This window comes from Lepisosteus platostomus, chromosome 9, assembly GCF_059453375.1.
Source record: "Lepisosteus platostomus isolate fLepPlt1 chromosome 9, fLepPlt1.hap1, whole genome shotgun sequence".
NCBI lineage: Eukaryota > Metazoa > Chordata > Actinopteri > Semionotiformes > Lepisosteidae > Lepisosteus > Lepisosteus platostomus.
The window spans coordinates 15,457,323-15,482,080 of NC_142619.1; the positions used below are offsets into that span (position 1 = coordinate 15,457,323).

At 37.2% G+C, this 24,758-nt stretch overlaps 1 protein-coding gene across 2 annotated transcripts in view; it reads left to right on the plus strand.

Annotated features, from left to right (window-relative positions):
- LOC148654549 (proline-rich protein 5-like) overlaps positions 1 to 24,758 on the plus strand; it is a 92,636-nt gene that overhangs the window by 14,632 nt on the left and 53,246 nt on the right. Inside the window, exons 2-3 of one of the 2 annotated variants that reach the window (XM_088646953.1) lie at positions 542 to 655; positions 7,034 to 7,114. In XM_088646953.1, the coding sequence (XP_088503079.1) occupies positions 552 to 655; positions 7,034 to 7,114 (185 nt within the window). In that variant the 5' untranslated portion in view covers positions 542 to 551. Of the gene's footprint in view, positions 1 to 509; positions 656 to 7,033; positions 7,115 to 24,758 lie in introns of those variants that run through there. The other variant, XM_088646952.1, reaches the window with a different exon arrangement.

Genomic DNA, 24,758 nt, shown 5'->3' on the forward strand with positions numbered 1-24,758 from the left:
AGCTATCACAAAAGTAAACTGTGGAGACTTCTCTTACATTTAAAATGAAGAAAAATTGTGGTTGTAACGATTTCTTGATGCACCACTGAGCCAGTATCCCAGTAATTGTTTCACTTTGGTGTCACCTCAGGTAAATGTCAAGGATTTGAATTCTATCAGCATTTTCAATGGAATGCAGACGTGGTTTTAAAGCTGAAGCAGTGACTGTAAATGGGTGTCTGAGAATGTGCATGCTTGCCTCTGTAAAGGTGCTTCAGTCCAGGAACAGCCTCGGTCGATTACATTAGTGGCACAGAAGTTTTGTAAACTGCCTCTGGAGCTGAAGGAATGTAAAATAATAAGAAACCTTTGGTTTCTGTAGAAGTGGTAAAATATTAACCTTAGGCTCATGAACACACAGAAAAAAGTCTTTGATCGGGAGAGTGAAGTATTTTATAGAGGGCATACACCTTGCATACATACAGTAAGCTCATTGTTATTGCTGTAGGATGGAGTGTACTATGTGAAGTGAATTTTTTTTTACCATGCTGACTCTTTATAGGTTGAAGTTAATGAGTTCCCTGAGCCTCAGCGACCTGGGCAAGTGTGAGAAGGCAGTATTGGATGAAAGAAGCACACAGCAGAGACGAGCAGGCGCAAATGCCACTTGGAACAGGTAATGAATCTGTCATTTATCTTTTAATTAAGTTATCAGTTTCCATGATAGTGGCTCCTTAACTGACAAGAAGTACAAAGTACATGGTGTTTCACTGTGTCTTGTGAATTATGAATCTCAGGTGTGCTGTGAATGTCTAAGCAGTGGAATGCTGGACTAAAAGGGTTTATATTGAGGCTTTAAGTCATAGAAAAAATAGATCAGGTGGGTAGCTGCGTCAGGATGCGTAGGCTGTAAAGGAACAAGTAATAGGTTTATTCCATGCTGGAAAGAGAAGAAAGAAAACATAACGTTTCAGCCATGGAGCTTTCTTCGGGTGTGAAGAATAAAAGAAACATCATAATCTGAAGACAATCCCCGAAGAATCCAAAAACACACCTGAAGAAGGCTCCACGGCCAAAATGTTGCGTTTTTCTTCCTCTCTTTTTAGCACGGAATAAACCTATTACTTATTCCATAGAAAAGAATATTTGAATTTAATTTACACTTGCATCCACAAGTTGAGATGTCATCATAGAATTAAACAGCTCATGAAAAGAGCTTGCATAGCTACTTTTGGCAACATTTAGAATAAAGATGTGAAGGGACCTGCAAGTGAGCAGAGTGTATTTGTCAGTCATAACGACTTCAAGAGGTACAGAAAAGGATACTTGTATTTGTATGAAGCAGCCCTCTGAGGTGTTGAACTCTAAGGTGTTTTTCCCTTAACATCTAAAATTCACGTCAAAAAAGAAAGGTTGTGGGGGGTTGGGATATTTTAATTGGTAGTTTTGTTGAATTCACATTTCAGGATATCACACTTTATGACTATTCTGTTTTCATTTGGCAGATATATACAGATGCAGCCATTCAAAATGCGCGGGCGATACCGCATTATTTTCCGGTGCGCTGTACGCAGTCTACCGCAAGTTACCGGTAAATACCGCTAGTTACCGTAAATTCTCCTATAATACCGCAAGCAAAATAATAGTATCCGGAATTTCCGCAAGGTGGAGCTAATTAAGCTCAACCTCTCATGTTTGAGCTGTTGCCATCAAAGTCTTTAACGAAGATATTACTAATAGTATTAATAATGAATGACCTTGGACAAGCTGTAAGTGTAAACTCAAAGTATTGCCCTGGTCCACATTCTTTTTTTCATTGACCGTCTTTGTAAAAGTAACACCACAGCATTTCGCAATCACGCATTTGTTTCCAATCATGCAAAGTACAGTAATTTTTGAGAATCGATTCACCATGCCTTTCACATGCTCATAAAAGAGATTGATTTAGGAACATAAACAAATTACCGTATGCAAACTGTACTGTATACAGTATGTATATGTATATTTAATGTCTTAACTGTGCCCGTTTAAGTATTGAATATTTATTTGGAATTTTACCACTGAAGGGAAATCTTAGTGCCTGAGCATAAAAGGAATAGGAGCATACTGCAACGCGTGTGAAGGCCATAAACGATATTAATTTACAGTATATGGCTGGTCTCGGTACTTCAAAGAAAACATACACACCAGTATTCCATTTCTCCCTAAACATTTTAAGCATCGAAGTCTTTAACTAACGTGATACCGGAGTCAACAAGCATACTTTTAGAATTTGATTAAAAGGGAATATAATATGGAATCGCGTATCTAAAGAAATTAATAACGATATAATTATATTCATGTTGCAAAAAAACTGCAACATAAAAACTCCCTTACTTTTAACAGAGCGTTCCATAATTTCTAACTACGAAAATTATTTAAACTGCGACACTTATCATTCAACCAGAGCTCGAAATATCACAAGGATCCTCTAGAGCACAGCAAAGACTGTATTAAAAGAATCGCGTATCTAAAGAAATTAATAAGATATAATTATATTCGTGTACTGCGACAGGGCTGTGTAGGGCTGTTTCACCCTAAGAAAATGCTTTTCACCCTAAGAAAATGCTTTACAGACGTTTACTGTAAATCTTTCTACGACAGACCAAAGGACCACGAGTGCCCCTGTCAGTGAACCAATCACGTACCGCGGTACCGCGCGTCATCGTGCGTCACAATGCCTTAGCCAATTACCTCCGGTACGTGTGTGTACCGCGCACTTTGAATGGCTGCATCTGTATAAATATTTCTAAATAAAGGTTATAAGTAACAAAGAATAAAATGGTAAATGTCTGAAAATTCCAGCCTGGGCCTTAGCATGATAAACTTTATATTCAGTGTTCAATTAAGTTCATTATTGTCGATTTAATGTAGGCTACAAATGCTAATGCACAAAATTTTATTCCATAACCTTTCGTAATATGGACTAATGTCTTACATCTGTAGTATATTAAAAATGCAACAAATATTGAATGTCTGTCATATTCAGAAAAAAAAGAGACTGTAAAGGTAGTTGAATGTGAATATATTTTTATTTCATTATCTTTTTCTGAATGAAGTAAGTGTTCCATTTAAAATAATCCCCATGATCAATAAAGTACTTTAAATGAAACTATATTATGTATCGGTCTGTTTTTGTATGGATGTTGACATCAATGTGAGTAGTCTTGAATTACTAGTGGTAATATAACTATTAACGTATCATATTCAGAGTTAGTAAAGTTTTGTTTTTGTTGTTGAATGGTCATTAATAATTTCTTATAATTCATTCAAACCTTTATATTCAGCTGCTAAACTTAAGTACCCCCACCTTTACCATCTGAATATGTTTAATTCACCTAGAATTTTTGCTTTCTGTTGCAAAGATAAATGGGTGGTCAGCAAACTTCAAAACTGTATAACTGTATCACTGGTGAAAACAGCTTGGTTTTCTGAAATATACATTTAAATAAATGAGTGAATACCATTTTTTGAATAAGGGTGCATATACTTTGGTATGCAATTCTACATACTGTAGTTTGAAAATTGTACTATGCCATATCTATATGCTATACCATATGCTATATCCATATCTATCTACTGTAAAGTATATTAAAACATTTTCCCAGTTATCCACGGCCCTCACTAATCCACTGTTTACTCTGTGAAAAAATATTTTTAAATGCAGTATTTCCTAAAACACTGCACTTATCCAAACAGGTTATACATATGACAGAAATGTAGTACTGTAGGCTGCTGTGTCAGCATGCGTAGGCTGCAAAGGAACATATCCTTTGCTGAAGAGAGAAGAAAAAAAACACAACGTGTTGGCTGTGGAGCCTTTTTCGGGTGTGTGACAAAAATGTATCCATCTTACATTACTGAATAATATATCAATCTATATATATATCAGTATATCAACGTAAAGGCTAAACCTGGTATTAAATTTTCCCTATAAAATTCTTAGTCTTTCATTATATGATGCTTGCCCACTAGGTCAATTAAGATATTATGGATCAATTAGATTTTTTAAGTATTAGTTGGGGGATGGTGTCAGAGAGCCATAGTTGCAGTAATTGATTGCCATCATGTTATGCAGTGTGTTATTGTTCTAGATCAGTGGTTCTCAAACTATGGTAGGCGGAGTGCCGCCAGGGGGTACGCCATATGACCCTGGAACTTTGTTGTGTGCACCGACGGGTTTTCATGTTTTCTATTTTAATATGTGTTGAATATGCAGCCTACATACTATGATACAGCCCGTGCTAATACTTGAGTGGACACAAGAGCTACTATGTAATTCTATACCATTCTCTAGGAATGCGTGCTACGAATGCAAGTGACCAATTGTTTTTTAAAAAAGTTATCTCCAGCAAATAGGGAGGTAGGAGAATGTGCGTGAGTTTGGAACAATGCCAATGTTGTAAGCACAGGAATGCATAGAAAAGCCTGCTACGAACACTGGCAATCTTGTGAGCACAGGAAAGCGTGATAGATAGAAAAATATTTAAGAACTGTTTTAGGTTGATTTGAGAAAAATACACCAAGCATCTCTGTGTTTCGCTCCCATGCACGTGAAATAAAAACATCTTTTAACTTCTGAAACGGACTCCTGAAACGGAAATGGGGAAAAATGCAAGCTTGCAGATTACTAAAGCAGGTAAGCCCCACACTATTTTTGAAGAACCTTATTTACCGTTGGCAAAAGAGCTGACACCTATTATGTGTGGAGAAAAAGCTGCTAAACAGCTCGACCTGCTGCCCCCTCTGAAAGACACAGCCACTCATAGAATTATTGATATGGTGGATGATATCACAAGTACGCTGACAGAGCGCGTTAAGATGAGCAGATGCTTTTCACAGCAATTAGATGAGTCTTTAGATGTCGTTGATTTGGCCAATTTGTTTGTTTACGTTAGATACGAGTTTGAGGGTACGTCACATGAGGACTTTCTGTTCTGTAAGACGCTACCAACAGGAACTACAGGAGAGCACATATTTCAGCTTCTGAATGAATTTATTGAAGAGAATGGCATCGACTGGATAAAATACGCCTGAGTTTGTACAGACGGTGCTGGAGCAATGACAAGTCGACACGGTGTAGTTGCACGAATAGAGAGGTTTCTCCAGAAATGAATGGATGCATTGCAACATCCACCGCGAGGCCTTTGCCGTCAAGAAAATGCCTGACGATTTAAAATCTGTTAGACTCTGTTGTGAATTGTATCAAGGCTCGAAATATGAATTCACATCTGCTTTGCTTGACTAAACAGGCTCACCCCTCTCACTGAAATGGTACTTTTTTATTGTTTATTTTTAATTGTTGTTGTTCCTGTTTCTTTTTCTGTAAAGCGCTTGAGAAGCCACCTTTAAAGGTGCTATATTAAATAAAGTTTATTATTAGAATATTTATTATATGTGTAGGTGAGTGTGTGTGTGCACGCGCTCTCATGTTGGTCATTGAGAATTTCTGGGGTTCCTATGAGAAGATGACTTGTAGGTGGTACTTGGATGCTTTGGTTTGATCAGATACGAGTCCAAAAAGTTTGAGAACTACTGTTCTAGATGGAACTCTTACCAATCACCATGTGATGCTGCGTCTTTTTAGATGGCCATAGACAAAAACAAATGCTGGTTGAAAAAGTGCAGGTTGTAACGAGAGGGAAATGGAAATAAATTTATGTGGTTATCATGTGCTTTTATGGATTGTCTTCAGATTATTATTTAATAATATAATTCACTAGGTTTAACTGTGCAAATTAGTAGGTGATGCATAAAACCTTGGGCTCAGGGCTATTTTTCATTTTATCAAAAACAGGCATATTTTAATTGATCATAAGAACATAAAACACTGGATAACATAGGTGCATAAAAAATTAAAAGAGGGACATTCAATCTATATAAATACATCATATTATTGGTCCTAAATGCACTTCCTGTACCTTTCCTCTTGTGTTCTATTTCACTGTTTGTCTTAAAGTGAATCATCACATTAACTTTCTCGATACCACTGAGGATTTAGAATTCTTAAAAGTCTGCATGTAGTCCCCTTTGTTCTAGAAGAGAATAATTCAGTTAGATATTGAATTATCAATCAATCATCCATTTTCTAACATCTTTATCAAATACAGGGTCACGGGGAGCTGGACCCTACTCCAGTAAGCAATGGGCACAAGGAAAGAAACACCCTGGATGAGTCACCAGGCTGTAATCATCATCAGGGCAGACAGATACAAATACACACCAGTGCCAATTTTTCCAGAAGCTAATTAACCTACTAATATGTTTTTGTTCTTCTATAGTTTTTTTCTTTTACTATGAAGTTGTGTTCCCTAATAAAAGTAAACTAGCATTATTCAATTTAGCTTGCCTGTCACGCCCTCTGCAGCCAGAGGGCGCTTCTTCTCTGCCCTAGTTTCTGGTCTGTTGACCTTCCGGTCCCTCTCTTTCCCTTGGGCTATATATTTCCGGGTCTTGCACTCTGTCCTCGCTCAGCATTGACGTTCGGATGTCCTGAGACCCGCCTAGCACCAGGGCGCCCCACGTCCGCTCCCTGAGGGCATAGGTTTCTATACGGCCTTCCTGAACTCTTTGCACTAATGAGCCCGGGCCTTTTTCCCGTCTCGCCGCTACGCATATGGGTCTTTTTCCGCTCTCTTGCTCCCCACGGTTAGTCCCTTTGGACGTCCGTGACATTGCCTAAAACACCAAATTATTCAGCTCAATGAAAGCCTTGGATTTGTCTGTACATTGTTCAATAACAAAACTACTTCAGAAATAAGATCGTGCCACATATCTCTTCTAATGCTTTGGTCTTTTGGCTTTCTGTATTTAGTCCCATAGAAAATATATTATTGGTTAGAGTAAGCTGAGCAGGTGTTAAATGTTAATTTCATTATCCTAACCTTAGTAAAATAAAACTAACCGTTCTTATTTTGCATTCTAATTGAGGTACACTGAAAGAAGTTTAAATTTTGGGTAAGCAAATGATTTCCTTTCTGGAAAAAGAAAGTGATATTTTGTTGTTTTTTTTCAGCATTCACAATGCAGTGATCGCTGTGTTCCAGAGGAAGGGGCTTGCAGACAATGAACTTTATACCCTAAATGAGGGTGTGAGGTTAGTATGACTTTCAATGCTACAATGCTGTATCTCTGCACTTCCTAATTAAGGCACTGTATTATGTACTTGTTTATGCATGTGCAATTGATCTCCTTATTATTTTTAGTTTGATTTTTATCTAATAAAACAAACATACAGCAGTCAGATCTATGGAAAATTAAATTTGCTCCAAAATGCCCACATCCACATGTGATGGCAAGTTGTATTAAACTGCTAGTAAATGTCTTGAACATTAAAGCATTTTAGCTTATCCTTGCATGTCAGTGATTTTATCTTAATTCTTCATCTCATATATTCTGTTCGATTTGGATAAAATGGCTGTACTTGCCATTCAAGTTGTTCATCCACATCCACAAAGACACATCTTCACAGCTATGTCCTCAGTACATTACGTTTAAAGCAAGTGTGATTGCTGCTTGTAATGCAGTTTAGGCTCCTCCATTTTTTAGAAAGGTTAATGTTTTAGTTCATTTTTAAATATGAAAAGTTTACTTGTTCAGGCAAATTTCTGAGATGGTAATCCAAGTAAATTTTCAAGCATAGACACACATCTCAAAGATGATAAAGTGAAAATTACAATACTAAATGTAGTATATGCCTTTTCTTATAAAGGTTTAATATATTGAAATTAAGTGTGAACAAACAGCATGAAATCTGTAATTTCAGCATCTCTTCTTTCTTCTTTTTCACCAGTATATTGCACTGTACTTATGTTTACAATGACTGCTGTCTTGAACTTTCCTGAACAGTGTCTTTTAAGCAGTTTTTTGTGCATCTAATGGAAAAAATACAACCACAGTACAGAAGGAGGGGAAATGGGACAGAGCTACCCAGGGTAGTAGAACTGCTGCACAGTGTGCAAAGACTGGAGGGGCTGTGCCATAGACACATGTACAGTAGCATAACAATGGAGTATTGTCAAAGGTGTGGGCTGCAAAAAAAGAAAAATCTCTTAATTTAAATTGCAAGAAAGTTAACTTTCAGAAGCAAGAAAAACTACTGTGTAGAATATATTTATCATTAAGAGGTTTAGGTTTCCTTACATAAAAAAAGATCCTAATACAGTTAATAAATCTAAATCAACAGAATTCAACATAATACTGGTAAATACCTTTTTGTCTTTTGTGTGATTGTGCCACTGGAACTCATTGGGTTTGTTTTGTTTAAATGTACATATTGTATGCAGACACAGTGTCTTGCAGAAGTAATCAGACCCTTTCTATAGTGTCCCATTTACTATGAATTTACTAAATGATGCATACACATTTTTAACTTAATTGAAAACCTGAATGAAAAAAACTAAAGATGTTTCAGGGAAGATGTTTCAGGGTAAGATAAGTTAAAATTAATTTAAACAAAGATGAAAGAGAAAAAATAAATGTGTTGATTGCATAGGTATTCAGAACCATGAACTCTCTTAACAGCTTAAGAGGACAGCTGGAAACAGCTGTGGTTTATTATTTCCAAGTCTTTTTGATAACACTATACAAACTTTGCACAAAACTTTTGCAAATATTTTTTTTATTCCCCAACTTTTTATTAAAAATAAGAATAATTGCTTACACAATAGCGCTTTTCTGGACACTCCACTCAAAGTGCTTTAAAGGTAATGGGGACTCCCCTCCACCCACCACCAATATGCAGCATCCACCTGGATGATGTGATGGCAGCCATAGTGCACAAGAACACTCACCACACATCAGCTATTAGGAAGTGAGCAGAGTAATGTAGTCAATTCATAGAGGGAGGTTATTAGGAGGCCATGATTGGTAAGGGCCAATGGGAAATTTGGCCAAGACACCGGGGTTACACTCTACTCTTTTCGAGAAACACCCTGGGATTTTTAATGACCACAGAGAGTCAGGACCTCGGTTTTACGTCTCATCCGAAGATGAGGACCACAGAGTGAGCGCCCCCTGCTGGCCCCACTTACACCTCTTCCAGCAGCAACCTTAGTTTTTCCCAAGAGGTCTCTCATCCAGGTACTGACCAGGCTCACACCTGCTTAGTTTCAGTGGGTTGCCAGTTGTGAGTTGCAGGGTGATATGGCTGCTTCTTGGCAGATTTGTTGCTCAAGCTCTCTAATGGACAGCAGTTTTCACATTTTCCTACAAATTATCAGTACTATTGATCACAGATTACTATATTTGCATGTTCAGTACATGGACTGGGGAGGGATCTGTAACCTACATTAATCTTGTAGGTTTAGGGTCATGGGCAGGAGCTTGTTTCCTTCAGTATGCCCATTGTATTGCTTAGGGCTTAAATTAGCCATTGTAAATGGAGTAATTTCTCTTTTCTGGTCACTAACCACAGCAGCAGGTGTCCACATATCCAACTGAAAATGTCTATATTTAAGTCAGTGCACTTTCCTTTTGAGTGTTGCAGCCTTGCCAGCTTTGAAATATAAGTTTCATTGGAACACTTTCAGTTGTTCTACAAAATAAAAAATTTGTTTTCTTAATCACAGAAATCACAAATAGTTTTAGTATTATAGCTTTAATTATAGATTGCAATACCCGGATCCAAACTCTAAATTAAGTCTTTTGTTTTCCCATTGCTTACTCGTATGTTGGTTCACATCAGTCAGATGAATTAATTGATTTTTTTCAGAATTGCACAGTGTAAATGCAAATTAAGAACATATTTTCTTTTCATTGTATTTGAAAACATGAGGGCTGTCCAGAATGCTCTGCATTAAAATATTAGGCAATTAGACCGTTTGCCAAAAAGAAAATGGCATCTGGCATCTAGAGTAGCTCATTTGTTTCAGACTATCACAAACTTTTTTTATAATGTAGTACCTCCTGATCCTTTAAGTACTGTAACATTTATATTTCCTGCTTGTTGTTGAGAATTCTGAAATTATCATACTGGATCCTGTAACAATTTATGGTGAAACGTAGTTTAATGTCACACCATCAAAACTATGTGGAAACCATAAAATATTATGGTAATATGCTCTAAAGCAAAATGTGTATTTCTGTATGTTTTAAAGAAAGCACTTCCGTGTAGTATTTCTTTCAGCTGGAAGTTGTAATTAATCAAAAGTTCTTCCTCAGTATTTAATAAATTAAGTAAATGCCCCCAAGATGTGACTTTTATAGCTGGTTTCATAGGTGATTGAAATCTTAGGTGCTGTAAATGAATAAAAGTAAAGATGTTAAGAGAAGAGGGGGCTTTGCAGTAATCCAGCAATGTAGATTATGATATATTTAAGGCAATACAATTCTGGAAACTTTTATAATCCCTTTTATAAGATAATAGGAAAGATGAAGATGATTATGATAATCATAGCTAGAAATATATTAAAGGTAGTGTTTAAATTTTCAATATGTATAGACAGATGTTTAAGTTCATATTTAAAGTTTTCACTCAGATCAAGGCGTTCATCATGTTTCTAAATATGGTGCACTGTTGTGTTTGTTTTCAAAGTGATTTATTTTCTATAGGAACTACCTGTAGTTCATAGTGCAAATTAGGCAAACTGACATTTACTATTCTTGTTTTACTGTGGGAAACTAGATTTGAAATGCGGTGTCAAGATTTGTCTGAATCTTGATAGATACGTTTTTCCTTCTATACTCTGTGATTCAATTCAGTTTATTTTTATATAGAGCCTTTCACAACAAGGTTGCCCCGAGGCACTTAACAAAGCTGTGTGACAATACATAACATTACAATGCAGAAAGAGAAAAAGCCAGAAGACAACAGAGGAGAGGTACCAAAATCTCCTCTGTAAGCAGAAAAAAAAAACTCAAGGTCAACTGGCTGCCCAACCCCTCTGGGCATAGTAACATTATACAATTAAAAAAATGTACTAAATGTGGAGTATTAAGTCTTCTGTCATGTGTGCCAGTACTCCATGCAGATCTCTGTAGACCAGCAAATTCTCCTTAGCGATAGGTGTATTCACGATGTCCCTCTTGGATCCATGGCAGTGATGCAGCATCCAACTCAGATGGTGCCCAGCTCGGCAAATTTGACTGGTGACAGTGGCAAAGCAGTACAGATATGAGATATTTGAACAAAGTGAAAATGATTAGTTATATAGGAGGTAAATAATAATAATAATAATAATAATAATTGCTTACACTTATATAGCGCTTTTCTGGACATTCCACTCAAAGCGCTGTACAGGTAATGGGGACTCCCCTCCACCACCACCAATGTGCAGCATCCACCTGGATGATGCGACGTCAGCCATAGTGTGCCAGAACGCTCACCACACATCAGCTATCAGTGGGGAGGAGAGCAGAGTAATGAAGCCAATTCATAGATGGGAATTATTAGGAAGCCATGATTGGTAAGGGCCAATGGGAAATTTGGCCAGGACGCCGGGGTTACACCCCTACTCTTTTCGAGAAATGCCCTGGGATTTTTAATGACCACAGAGTCAGGACCTCGGTTTTACATCTCATCCGAAGGACGGCGCCTGTTTACAGTATAGTGTCCCCGTCACTAAACTGGGGCATTAGGACCCACATGGACTGCAGGGTGAGCGCCCCCTGCTGGCCCCACTAACACCTCTTCCAGCAGCAACCTTAGTTTTTCCCAGGAGGTCTCCCATCCAGGTACTGACCAGGCTCACACCTGCTTAACTTCAGTGGGTTACCAGTTGTGAGTTGCAGGGTGATATGGCTGCTAAATCACTTAAGGATGGTTCCACGTAGGCCAACCTCAGACGCAAGCCTGTGTAACAAAATACAATGGTCAACTGTGTCAAAGGCAGCACTAAGATCTACAGTAGGAGTACAAGCACTATTGCATTCCCTGCATCAGTTGATAACAGAATATAATTTACAACTCTTGTTAATGCAGTTTCAGTGCTGTGGCCTGGGCGGAAACCAGATTGGAATTTCTCAAGTGTATTATTTGAGTCCAGATACAATTGAAGTTGGGCCACAACTCTCAAGAATTTTAGATAGAATGGGATGTGTGAGACAGGCCTGCAGTTGTTAAGAACTTGTGCATCCAAATTTGGCTTCTTAAGGAGAGGTCTAACCACCGCTACCTTAAACTGATCAGATACAACGCCAGATGCAAGAGACATGTTCATCCTACTATTAATAGCTCCTGCCAGTACTTCAAGGGAATCTTTAACTAGTTGGGTGGGTATGGGATATAGTGGACAGGTGGTTGATTTTTTCTTAATAATTAATTTCTTGAGTTCTTGTTCATTAACTTGAAAAACACTGAAAAGGTGCGCACATTGTTTTTGTACTAGACTTTTTTGGTAGCCTCTTGGATTGTTAAAGTTAATGTTGTTAATTTTATTTCTAAAGAAGTCCATGAAAATGTCACTACTAAAGTTAACTGGTACTGTTGAACCTGCCTTATTTGTTAGATTAGCTATTGTCCTAAATAGGTAGCAAGGTTTATTTTTATTGCTATAAGTTCAGAGTAGTAGGCTAAACGAGCTCTATATAGGGCTGGAATACTTGCAAACCAGTAGACCTCCATTTGCTCTCTAGTTTACGGCACTCCTGTTTTAGAGATCGTGTGTGATCATTAAACCATGGAGAGTGTCTAGTGGTTTTGACTACCTTAGTCTTTAATGGGGCTATTTTACCGAGGGCCTGTCTGACCACTGTATTATAGTTGTGCGTGATTTCGTCAACATTAGTACTAGAGATGAAGTTAACATTATTCATCATGTTCATAAATATTAAAGAAGTACCCCCAGCGATGTGACGTGTAGTAATAATCTTCTCCTTGACAACTACAGAGGGTAGTCGAATCTCAAAAGTGATTAAAAAGTGGTCAGAAAAAGAGTTATCCATGGGATGGACTGACATATGATGAATATCAGTTCTATGAGTGATAATTGAGTCTAGTGTATGATTGTACACGTGTGTTGGTCCTGTTATATGCTGACTACATCCTACAAAGTCAAGGAGGAACAAGAAGTTTTTACTGAAAGCATCTGTCTCTATGGCGATATGTATGTTAAAGTTAACTTATATTACAGCTTTGTCTAAATTGATAACTAAGTCAAAGAGCAGTTCACCAAATTCAACTAGAAATTATGCATATGATCCTGGGGGTCTGTATACTTAAAGAATATATGTGGATGATTCGGATGCTATTTTAAGAAGCATCGTCTCAAATGTTTGAAAGTCATTTATAGTTTTTAATTAAATTTTAGAGACTCGCTGAAGATGGCTGCTAGGCCGCGGCCACTTCCTGAACAACGGGCTTTCTGTAAAAAAGCATAGCCATTAGGTGAGGCTTCAACTAAAGGAATAGTGTCAGTGGGTCTAAGCCAGGTTTCTGTTAGTAGGCCCAGGTCAGAGTTGGTGTCAAGCACCATATCATTAACCAGAACTGATTTGGTGCCTAATGAGCGAACATTTAACAGTGAGCGTTTTATGGTAGTTTCATGTTGTAATTGATTTAAGCATACCAGTGGAATGCAGATTAAAGAGCCCCTATAGGAACATCTGATTTCTAGTCTAGGTCTAGTGAATAGTTGCTATACTCTGTCTATAAACAATAATTTCTGGTTCTGAATAGTTATGTGATTTAAGGGATGGCATGTGGTACAGAACCAGGGTCAATGCAAGAGGTGAACTAAAGGTGGGAGTAGAGACAGCACACGATTTAAGATCGCCAGGCTTGTCTTCTATATTTTGGGATAGAATTGATTATCCCCACCTGTCTGGGTGGAGACAATCGCGTTTATAAAAGTTGTTCCAGAAAAACATCCCAATTATTGATAAAGTTTATTCTATTTTATGCACACTAAGTCTCTAACCAGCGGTTTTTGGAGTATAGCCTACTATAGTTATGTCCCCTCTGTAAGGGACCAGACACAATTAAATTCCAACATTTTCTTTGTGCTCTTGTGCACATAGAATTTAAGTTACTCTTTAATACCTTGGATTGTTGGTACTTTATATCATTAGTTCCAGTGTGAACAACCATGGTGGAGACTTCATTGCTGGAACATGTGTCTAGTTTCACCTCAATGTCAGAAACTCTGGCCCCAGGGAGGCATTTTTAAGTATCTTATCCACACTGCCGAGAGCAGAGAACCTGCAGAGTTGGATTGGGGACTGGTAAGCAGGAGCTTTTAGACCCCCGTCTGACCATGACCCAGGACTCACGTGTGGTTGCTGCTGGTGCCACCACGGAACTGGAGACAGGTGTGCCGGGATAATACGAATTCTGTCCTCCAACTCTACTATAACTAATCCTTTCTGGCATTTAAAATTATCTACATTGTTGGTGGAACAGTCTACGCTGTACATGCAACATGCAAAACACAGGGGTGCTCCTGGTGGAAAGACATAATCAAAACTCACCCAATTGAGTCGTGCAATGGATAGCTTAAGAATATTGATAGGTAAAAAGATGCAATAAAACCACTAGGAATAAACTGTGAACTGTGACAATAGTCTGGTATATCTTAAATCTCTAAAATGGAAGTAAACAATTTCAATTGAAATTATTATTACAGATCTTATATCTGAGAACTGGCAATAGTTGGTTAAGGAGTCAATAAAATATTGTGCAATTATATTGTTTAGTCAAAATAAATTATTAAATAAAATAGGGAAATCCAAGTCTAGGAAAATGTGGTCTAAACATATTGGAAAATGTTAAGAAGACAATTCAAAGGACAATTTGAAGGACCAGAGCTCTCCACAGATAGTGTTAAAAGACCCAGAACAGAGGAAAACCAAGCATTCTAATACTATACTCATAAAAGAAATGTGAAATCAGAGTTAATAAGTTAGTTTGAGACTAACTTTTTTTTACAATGCTGGTAACATGCCCCATGAAACTGAAAGTGATGAACATGCCAATTAAAATACTCCATGTTATAGAACAAGCTCCAAGTGTCTTAGTAAATTTTAACAGTAGGGTACCACAGGGCAGTGGCACAGTGGTTAGCATTGCTGCTTCACAACACTGGGGTCCTGGGGTGCTATTTGCGTGATGTTTGTATGTCTTCACAATGTTTGTGCGGGTTTCCAGTGGGTGCTCTGGTTTCCTCCCACAGTCCTAAAACATACTGTTGGATTGGACTGTAGTTCTGGGAAAACTGGCCTTGGCATCCCCAGCGATGGACTGGTGTACCCAGCCTTGTGGCCATTTCTAGAGAAGATAGTTCCATCGAAGAATACTTGAAAACAATTTTGTTTTTAAGAAATAGTCAAGATGGAATTGGAAAGGGAAGGTTCTGTTTAACTTCTTAGAATTTTTTCAACAAGAAACAAAGATAGTAGTTCAAATTTAAGCATAGATAGATACTTCATTGATCCTGTGAGGGAAATTGCAGAAAGCATACAACATCATGTATTTCGGATGAGACATAAAACCGAGGTCCTGACTCTCTGTGGTCATTAAAAATCCCAGGGCACTTCTCGAAAAGAGTAGGGGTGTAACACCAGCGTCCTGGCCAAATTTCCCATTGGCCCTTACCAATCATGGCTTCCTAATAATCCCCATCTATGAATTGGCTTCATTACTCTGCTCTCCTCCCCACTGATAGCTGATGTGTGGTGAGTGTTCTGGTGCACTATGGCTGCCGTCGCATCATCCAGGTGGATGCTGCACATTGGTGGTGGTGGAGAGGAGTCCCCATTACCTATAAAGCGCTTTGAGTGGAGTGTCCAGAAAAGCGCTATATAAGTGTATGCAATTATTATTATTATTATTATTATTATTATTATTATTATTATTATTATAATGTATTTATACTGTATTTCCTGAAAACGTTTGTCGTGGCCCAACTTAAAAAGGTGATTGCCCAATTAAAAGAAAAGGTTATGCATTCAATAAATCAAGAATAGGAAATGGCACATAATCTTAAGGGGCACAGCAATGATTATACAAAGGAAGTGGTGAAAATAGAAATAACAGCAAGATAATTACAATAAGACTTAGGCAAAGTCATGGATTGGGCAGGCACAGAACAAAAGTTATAATCAATGAGTCCAAAGCCATTTTCATTTTTCTCAAAGCCAAAGATAATTTTTGGGACAAATCTTGCTCCCTAAGATGTAATACCTTGGAGCTATTAATCTGATTTTGTATTTTGATGATACAGTATTTGTAGAATTTAAGGGAAGCTAGAGAAAATCTGTTAGGGAAGTATTATTTCGATTTTTTACTATTTGTATTCAAGTTGTTTACAATATTGCATAACAAAGAACAAACAAAACCTACTAAGCATAAAGCAGAAATCTCTGTTGGTGTTTAAGGCTGAATAGTATTTACTGCTTAATCTTCAAATAAAGCAGTGCTATAGCATATGATAAGTATAATAGGTTTGCTTATATGAGGTGTTGGCATAGTCTTTATTTTGCAATGAACAAACATCAGTTCAGTACAGTTATCTACTGTTCAAATAGTTTACTGCATTTCTTTCACTTGGTCTACTAGAGCCAGGCAAACAAAGATAAAGGGGCTAACATAATGGGATCAGAATCAACAGGTTGTCAACATACTGTGAAGGCAAAGAGGAAAGTCAAGAATTTATTGTAAAAATTGTGTTTTTGAAAACATTAGCTATACTGCTACTCATATGGAATGGTATAAGCTTTGACCTGAAAAAAAGTGTTATTACGTTCAACCCTTTATTTAAATGCAACCCTTTTTTGCGGGTTAAAAATATTTTGCAACCCCCCCCCCCCCCCCCATAAAACACACAGATTTAAAAATTGTCATGTTGCATAAATTGTAAGCCTACTCACTTATAATAAGAATAATTTTTATTTATATAGCACCTTTCATACAAAGTTTTGCAGCTCAAACTGCTTGTTACAAAACATTAAGTTAAACCTTTAAGCAACAATAACATATTAAAAGAACCATGTATAAACAATACAAATAGCACTGAAATTATATAAGAAAAATCAAGTAAAAGTAAGATTTAAAAAAAAAGTTTTGAGCTGCCGTTTAAAAATATCTTCAGAGCCAACATTTCTAATATTTTTAGGAATACTATTCCACAGTTTGGATGCATAGCAGCAAAAGACTGCCTCTCCAGTCATCCTATGCTTAATTTTTTTAATAATCTTTAAAAGTCGTGCACTTGTTGCAGTAGCCTTGATGGAATTTACATTATGAACAGCTTCATCCATTACTTGTTTGAGTTTGGGGGGTATTTCTTAGCCGTGAGGGGTTGTCTATAAATCATACAATGTGTCCACAAAGCGAACGGAGCAACGGCCTGTACTTTCGTGACTAGCCCACTGTGTTTTCCAGTCATAGCTAGAACACCATCAGATTCCAACATGCTTGTTCCAGTCAATTTCATGCTCACATACATACAGATGCAGCCATTCAAAGTGCGCGGTACAGACACCGCAGTACAGATACCGCAGGTAAGATGACACGCGATACCGCGGTGCGTGATTGGTTGACCGACAGGGGCACTCGTGGTCCGTTGGTCTGTCGTAGAAAGACTTACTGTACTGTAAACGTCTTTACTGTGCCCGTTGTAGATATTGAATTTTACCACTGAAGGGAAATCTTAGTAGCTGAGCATAAAAAGAATAGGAGCATACTGTAACGCGTGTGAAGGCCATAAACGATATTAATTTTGGAACGTAAACATACAGTATATGGCTGGTCTTGGTACTTTAAAGAAAAAAATACACACCTGTATTCCATTTCTCCCTAAACATTGTAAGCTTCGAAGTCTTTAACTAACGTGATACCGGTCAACGTCAACAACCATACTTTTAGAATTTGATTAAAAGGGAATATAATATGGAATCGCGTATCTAAAGAATTTAATAACGGTATGATTATATCCGTGTACTGCGGCAGGACTGTGTAAGGCTGTTTCGCCTGCCTGATCATGCGAGCTGTCTTGTAGCCTACTGGTCTAGGTGCGTGACTACCAGCTGGCAGGTTGTGTGTTCGAATCCAGCTGGTGCTGGACTTTTCATTTTTATTTATTTATTTTTTAATCGCGTAACATAAACATATTACCGTATGCAAACTGTACTGTATACAGTATGTATATGTATATTTAATGTCTTAACTGTGCCCGTTTAATTGAATTTAAAACAAATATTTAACACGAACATTAAGCTGTTTACATGTTCCGCCTGAGAACAGTCACCCGTTGCTACCCAACGCAGAATGGTGATTGGCTGACACCATCTGACACCCCTCTGATTGGAGAAAAAAGACGTGCTGGTGTGCTATACCAGGAAGAGGATTTCTTTCAATTCTAAACGTGTATTTTAAAAGTTTAAGAAGTAAAAACCTTACAGCGTACACAGATTTCTAAACTGATCAGGATCGTTATCTTTGTCTCATGCATAATAATGTTCACCGCTCTGTCCAGCAAATTAATAATAAACTTTATTTTATATAGCTTTTTAAACGAATAAGTAATTAGATTGCTCATAAACCTAATCACTTGCTTTTTCTTTTTATTTAGGCTCAGATTTCAACTATAGATCGTATTATTAATAACCATAATAACAACCAACCAACAAAAACAACCATATAAACATAATACCAACCAAAAACATAGATAACAACCACAATACAAAATCAAATAATCAAACCATTTTACACTCGCAAAGTCCTCCAATTATCACAATCCCGCCCCTTATGCAAAACCAAACCTTCCTCCCATCCCAGTTTATCCTGTTTATCATAAACAAAATCCACCTCAATTTTCAACATAAAGCATTACACAAAATCAATACCTCAACACTCCATACTCAACAACGATAATTCACAAACAGCCAGAACATGTAACTACACATTCCCAAACATACCTACTTTCCATAGCCCCGCCCCTTATGCAAAACCAACATCCCTCCCCTGTTCTCTCTCTCCCCTGGCGGTTGTAATTGTTTTTATTTTCAAATAAATTTTAGCAAAGTCATGTATTTTAAAAATCTTAAGATTTTTCTATTTATGTCTTTATTTAGTGGTTTCATTAGTGACAAAGGCTAAACTTTCTTGGAAAAATGTCTTTTATGTAAACCATGTTTGCTATTAATTCATTCAGGGCTAAAATATGTTCATTGTCTTCTAATGAAAGAAGGGTTCCTTTCGCCATAGTCGGGAGCCTAGCCTTTAACTAGTAAGTACTGTATTTACTGGGTTTTTGAGGGGGGGTGTCTTTCGCTGGAAATCTCGCCTCCTACTTTGAAAATACCCGTGAAACCGGTTCAATTCGTCACAGCCAGCACTCCTGAGAGTTGGGTTGTACTTGCAGTGTATACAGTACACGCGTTATGCTCTTCGTTACTGTCTGTGAAGTTTTATTTAATCTCTGAGCCATACTGATTCTTCTGGAAGCACACCAGTATTCCACTTTCTCCCTAAACATTTTTAGGATCAGAGTCTTACATGTGGTAATTTCGAAAACGTTTGTACGTGCTCCTTCTTACCATGTTACTGTTTACCGTTACTGACCATATTAAGTTTAAGTGCCTGTGGGCACTTTTCCTGTCCGTGGGGGGTGGACCGTCTTTCATTAGAAGGTTAGTCTGTTCTACTCTGAGAATGTAGGGGGGGTGGGAAGTGCCCGCGGTCATTTAATTAGTATTAAAATCTTAGTTATCTTTCTAGTTCACAGGTTTGCATGCATAATTTAATTTTGAAAGCCACTGAGACATCAGGTACTACTGTTGTATTTATGAAAAAGAAACAAAACAAAAAACATACTAACAACTGTGCCATCCTACTCCTTAGTTAATACATTTTATTATTCATAAACAGTTAACATTGTTAGCAAAATATTTTGAATTATATTTAACCCTATTTTTTCTTTAGTTTTGTATTTAACTTATTATATGATAGTCAGACTTAATGTATATTAATGTAAATTTGAACAATGAAAATATATTTTTACAAGATTTTACATTAAGCACTTAAAATTAATATGGTTAATAATAGTAAACTGTAACATGCTGTAACAAGATCGGTTAAACTTCGAAGAAAATCCTTTCAGAGAAAATGTTTCAGGTGTGAAGAACAAACCTGTTCCCACACACCCCGCCCCCACTACCATTAGAATATACACAAACATTTTAGCGTTTCATTCTGAGCAGAAGACCCTCACACCTGAAGAGTGCTGGCTGTGACGAATTAAACCGGTTTTACAGGTTTCAATCACAGATTGGGACTCAGTAAAGTAACACACAGCGCCACTGGATTTGATAATACTGTACCTAACCAAAATCCGCAATATGGAAACAGAACCTGTGTAATTGTTGATAGATGATGTACTCGTAACATTTTTTCAAGACGAACTACAACATTTTAAAAATGACTTGTATGTACTTGATATCTCTAATCAATCCACGGGTTCCAGCACAAAACGAAACTAAAAAGCATACCGTTTAGCGCTTCTTATTAGTTGCTCAAAAGTAATTTGACCGTATGAAATGCATAATATAAACCTAGAAACATATACGTGAGCAGTACTTAAGCACTGTAGTATCAGTGTTAAGACATACCTCTCAAATACTGTAAATCAAGTTAAAAATATCTCAAGACCAATTCTGGTCGTAATGAAACCATGTTTCGTGTATGTTTTCTTTTTCATCTTGAAATAACTCATTTCTAAATACCTTTTTCATTGTTAACATCTTGTAGCAACTTTGCGACAAAATATACACTCTGACAGTTCATCCTGCTACCAACATTAAATAAAACAAATCTTAAGATTTCTATATTTATGTCTTTATTTAGTGGTTTCATTCGAAGCTTACAATGTTTAGGGAGAAATGGAATACTGGTGCGTATTTTTTTCTTTAAAGTACCGAGACCAGCCATATACTGTATGTCTATGTTAAGATTTCCCTTCAGTGGTAAAATTAGATATGAATATTCAATACTTAAACGGGCACAGTTAAGACATTAAATATACATATACATATTGTATACAGTACAGTTTGCATACGGTAATATGTTTATGTTACGCGATTAAAAAATAAATAAATAAAACTGGAAGGTCCAGCACCACCATTATGTTTATATGGTTGTTTTTGTTGGTTGGTTGTTATTATGGTTATTAATAATACGATCTATAGTTGAAATCTGAGCCTAAATAAAAAGAAAAAGCAAGTGATTAGGTTTATGAGCAATCTAATTACTTATTCGTTTAAAAAGCTATATAAAATAAAGTTTATTATTAATTTGCTGGACAGAGCGGTGAACATTATTATGCATGAGACAAAGATAACGATCCTGATCAGTTTAGAAATCTGTGTACGCTGTAAGGTTTTTACTTCTTAAACTTTTAAAATACACGTTTAGAATTGAAAGAAATCCTCTTCCTGGTATAGCACACCAGCACGTCTTTTTTCTCCAATCAGAGGGGTGTCAGATGGTGTCAGCCAATCACCATTCTGCGTTGGGTAGCAACGGGTGACTGTTCTCAGGCGGAACATGTAAACAGCTTAATGTTCGTGTTAAATATTTGTTTTAAATTCAATTAAACGGGCACAGTTAAGACATTAAATATACATATACATACTGTATACAGTACAGTTTGCATACGGTAATATGTTTATGTTACGCGATTAAAAAATAAATAAATAAAAATGAAAAGTCCAGCACCAGCTGGATTCGAACACACAACCTGCCAGCTGGTAGTCACGCACCTAGACCAGTAGGCTACAAGACAGCTCGCATGATCAGGTAGGCGAAACAGCCTTACACAGTCCTGCCGCAGTACACGGATATAATCATACCGTTATTAAATTCTTTAGATACGCGATTCCATATTATATTCCCTTTTAATCAAATTCTAAAAGTATGCTTGTTGACTCCGGTATCACGTTAGTTAAAGACTTCGAAGCTTACAATGTTTAGGGAGAAATGGAATACAGGTGTGTATTTTTCCTTGTGATATTTTAAGCTCTAGTTGAATGATAGGTGTCGCATTTTAAATCATTTTCGTAGCTAGAAATTATGAAACGCCCTGTTAAAAGCAAGGAAGTTTTTATGCCCCGTTGAAGTAAAACAAAATGCCTGACAAAGTATGGCTTGGACAGATTCCAAGTGCTTGTACAAATGTGCTAAAGAAATTATACTTTGAGTATACAGCTTGTCCAAAGTCATCCATTATCAATACTATTAGTAATATCTTCAGTAAAGGCTTTGATGCATAAATATTTCTGATGAAGGTAGGTTGTGTACTTCTGTCCAACTGAGCAATCTTGCTTTCATAATATATACCAACATTTTAATGACTGATGATTAACATGCTGTAATACACAGTTCAAAATTAAAGGCTCAAATGCTGTACATGAGAGGTTAAGCTCCCCCTGGCGGTTTTACAAGGCGACGCCGGATAGTTAGTCACGTGACACACGTGACACACGTGACACACGTGACACACGTGATACCGCGTGATACTGCGTGATACTGTGACACGCCCACCGCGGTATGCCGCGAAATACCTCACCCATTTTGAATGGCTGCATCTGTATATGTCCAATAACACGAAAAGGTGATCGCCAGTGGCACGCTTCGGAAGAGGACAACAAAACAAAAAATCCTGATTAATTTCTCCCTCTTCAACAAATCTGACATAAACAAGCATTTCTGCATCTCCGGAGACATCAGTGGTCTCATCAAGTTGTAAAGAAAACTACACACTAGATTTTATCCTAGCGATCACCTGCTCTTCCACGTCTTTTGCCATACACCCAATGTGGTTAGACACGGTATCATTTGACACTGGTATCAATGCTAGCTGCTCTGCAGCGCTTTTCCCACAAATGATTGAAACCGTTTCCTTAGCGCACGGTAAGAAAAAAGTCTCACCTAATGTGTGTGGCTTCCCAGTTTTGGCAATCCAGTAAGCTATGACGAAAGACGCCTGAAGTGGCTTCTGGTTCACAGTGGTGGCTCTTTGGAGGGTAGATCGTTGGCCTCTTGGCTCCTGTAGCTTTCGTTCAAAAAACTCAACAGGTTTATACTGCAAGTGTCTGGTCTGCAAGTGGCGTAGCGGTTTTGGAGGACTTGAGGCTTTCCTTAGCCAACACTTCGCCACAAAGCACACATAGCGGTCGTGCATCCTCTCCATTACTTGTCTGTGTAAATCCAAACTTTGGATACTTTTTGACGTATTTTCTCATTTTCTTCGTTTTTTTTCTGTTCTGAGTTTTCTGCTGTGCATTTCTCCACATTATCTTTAGCTCCCACTCTTCCAATGCCACCTATTAAAAAATGCTCCATTGCTCGGCTAATCACGAGTTCTTTACCTTGCACAAAAAAAGTGCTACAAATATAAATGCAATCGTGGCCCACCCAATAGTAATTAATGTAGCGCCCTCGCCATGCACACCACAGAGCAGGCTGGGAGTTGTAGCTGTGGGATGGTCTGTGGGCTCAAGTCACCCTGCTAATGTAAATACTCTTAACCAGTGCAGGTGTATATAATAGTTAATTGTTTACCTCTGTTATTGTCCTTTGAAGTGTAACCACTCTGAACCGCTTACCACCCTAGTGTGTGTGCTAACCTTTGGTTGATCCTGTCTCTGTTGCCTATTGTGCAACCCCCCTGGAACTACGTGACCCCCAGGTTAAGAACCCCAGGCCTAGAGGGTCACTAGTCCATTGCGGCCATTATAAATCCCATTGTCAGGCCTTTGTAATCTGATCGCATTGCATTAGTGCCTTACTGACCTTGCCTAGCATGCTTTAGCACTTGTTAGCAAATCCTGCATTGTTGTGTTTCATTTTAGCAGTATGGTTTTACTAGCAGAGTACTTAACTTGGTTAATTATATAGTCATTATATGTTTGGGCAGATGGAACCTGTTGACAGATTAATTTGCTGGGTTTGGAGACAGCAGAAGAAGAGAAATAAACAACATCCACACCCAAGCAATCCATTTATAGGATAAGAACATAAAGAACCTTCTCTGTCACAAACATTTGCACTTACAGACACCCACACAAACAAGTAACTGGAGTGCATACGGTAGTCAAGCCTAGAAGACACTAGCATATTGTTCACAGTTTTCACATGAGTAGTGTAACATTTAAAACAATGGTAAAATGCTGTACCACTGTTCACATTAATGTAAGAAGTTTTGTGTCCTGGAGTTTATGTCACATCCTTTCTTTAATGTTTGGTGTTATTGTTTATTGTATTTTTCATATTCAATAGATTTTGAGCCTGCATAATTGTTTGATTAAATTAAAAGGACTACCTCCAGTTTTACATGTTTTCAGTCCATAACATATAAAATAAGCATTTTATTGATTCATGGACATAATTACATTTCTTGTCATTTTGTTATAATTATTATGCTTATTTTAATAAGTTTTACAAATGGGAACTCACAGCTTTTTCATGGAATGAACACAAATGAAGAGAAACATGGGTCTTCTTTCAGTTGTAAAAAAATACTTTAGCTTGTTAAGTTATTATATATATGTTATGTTCCTGTATATTCAATATAATTTTCCCCAACATTTTTCTTTTAAATGGAACATAGATGAAAAATATAAAATTATTTTACAATCTTTTAAATATATATTTTTCACAAACTAATATAAAATGCAAGTATACATTTTACCTAAGTATATTTATTTCACTTATAATTGCAAAATAATTATAGAGTAATGTTTTTAAATTGAATAATACATGTTAATTCAATGGCTAAAAATGCATTTTAGGAACAAAATAAATATTA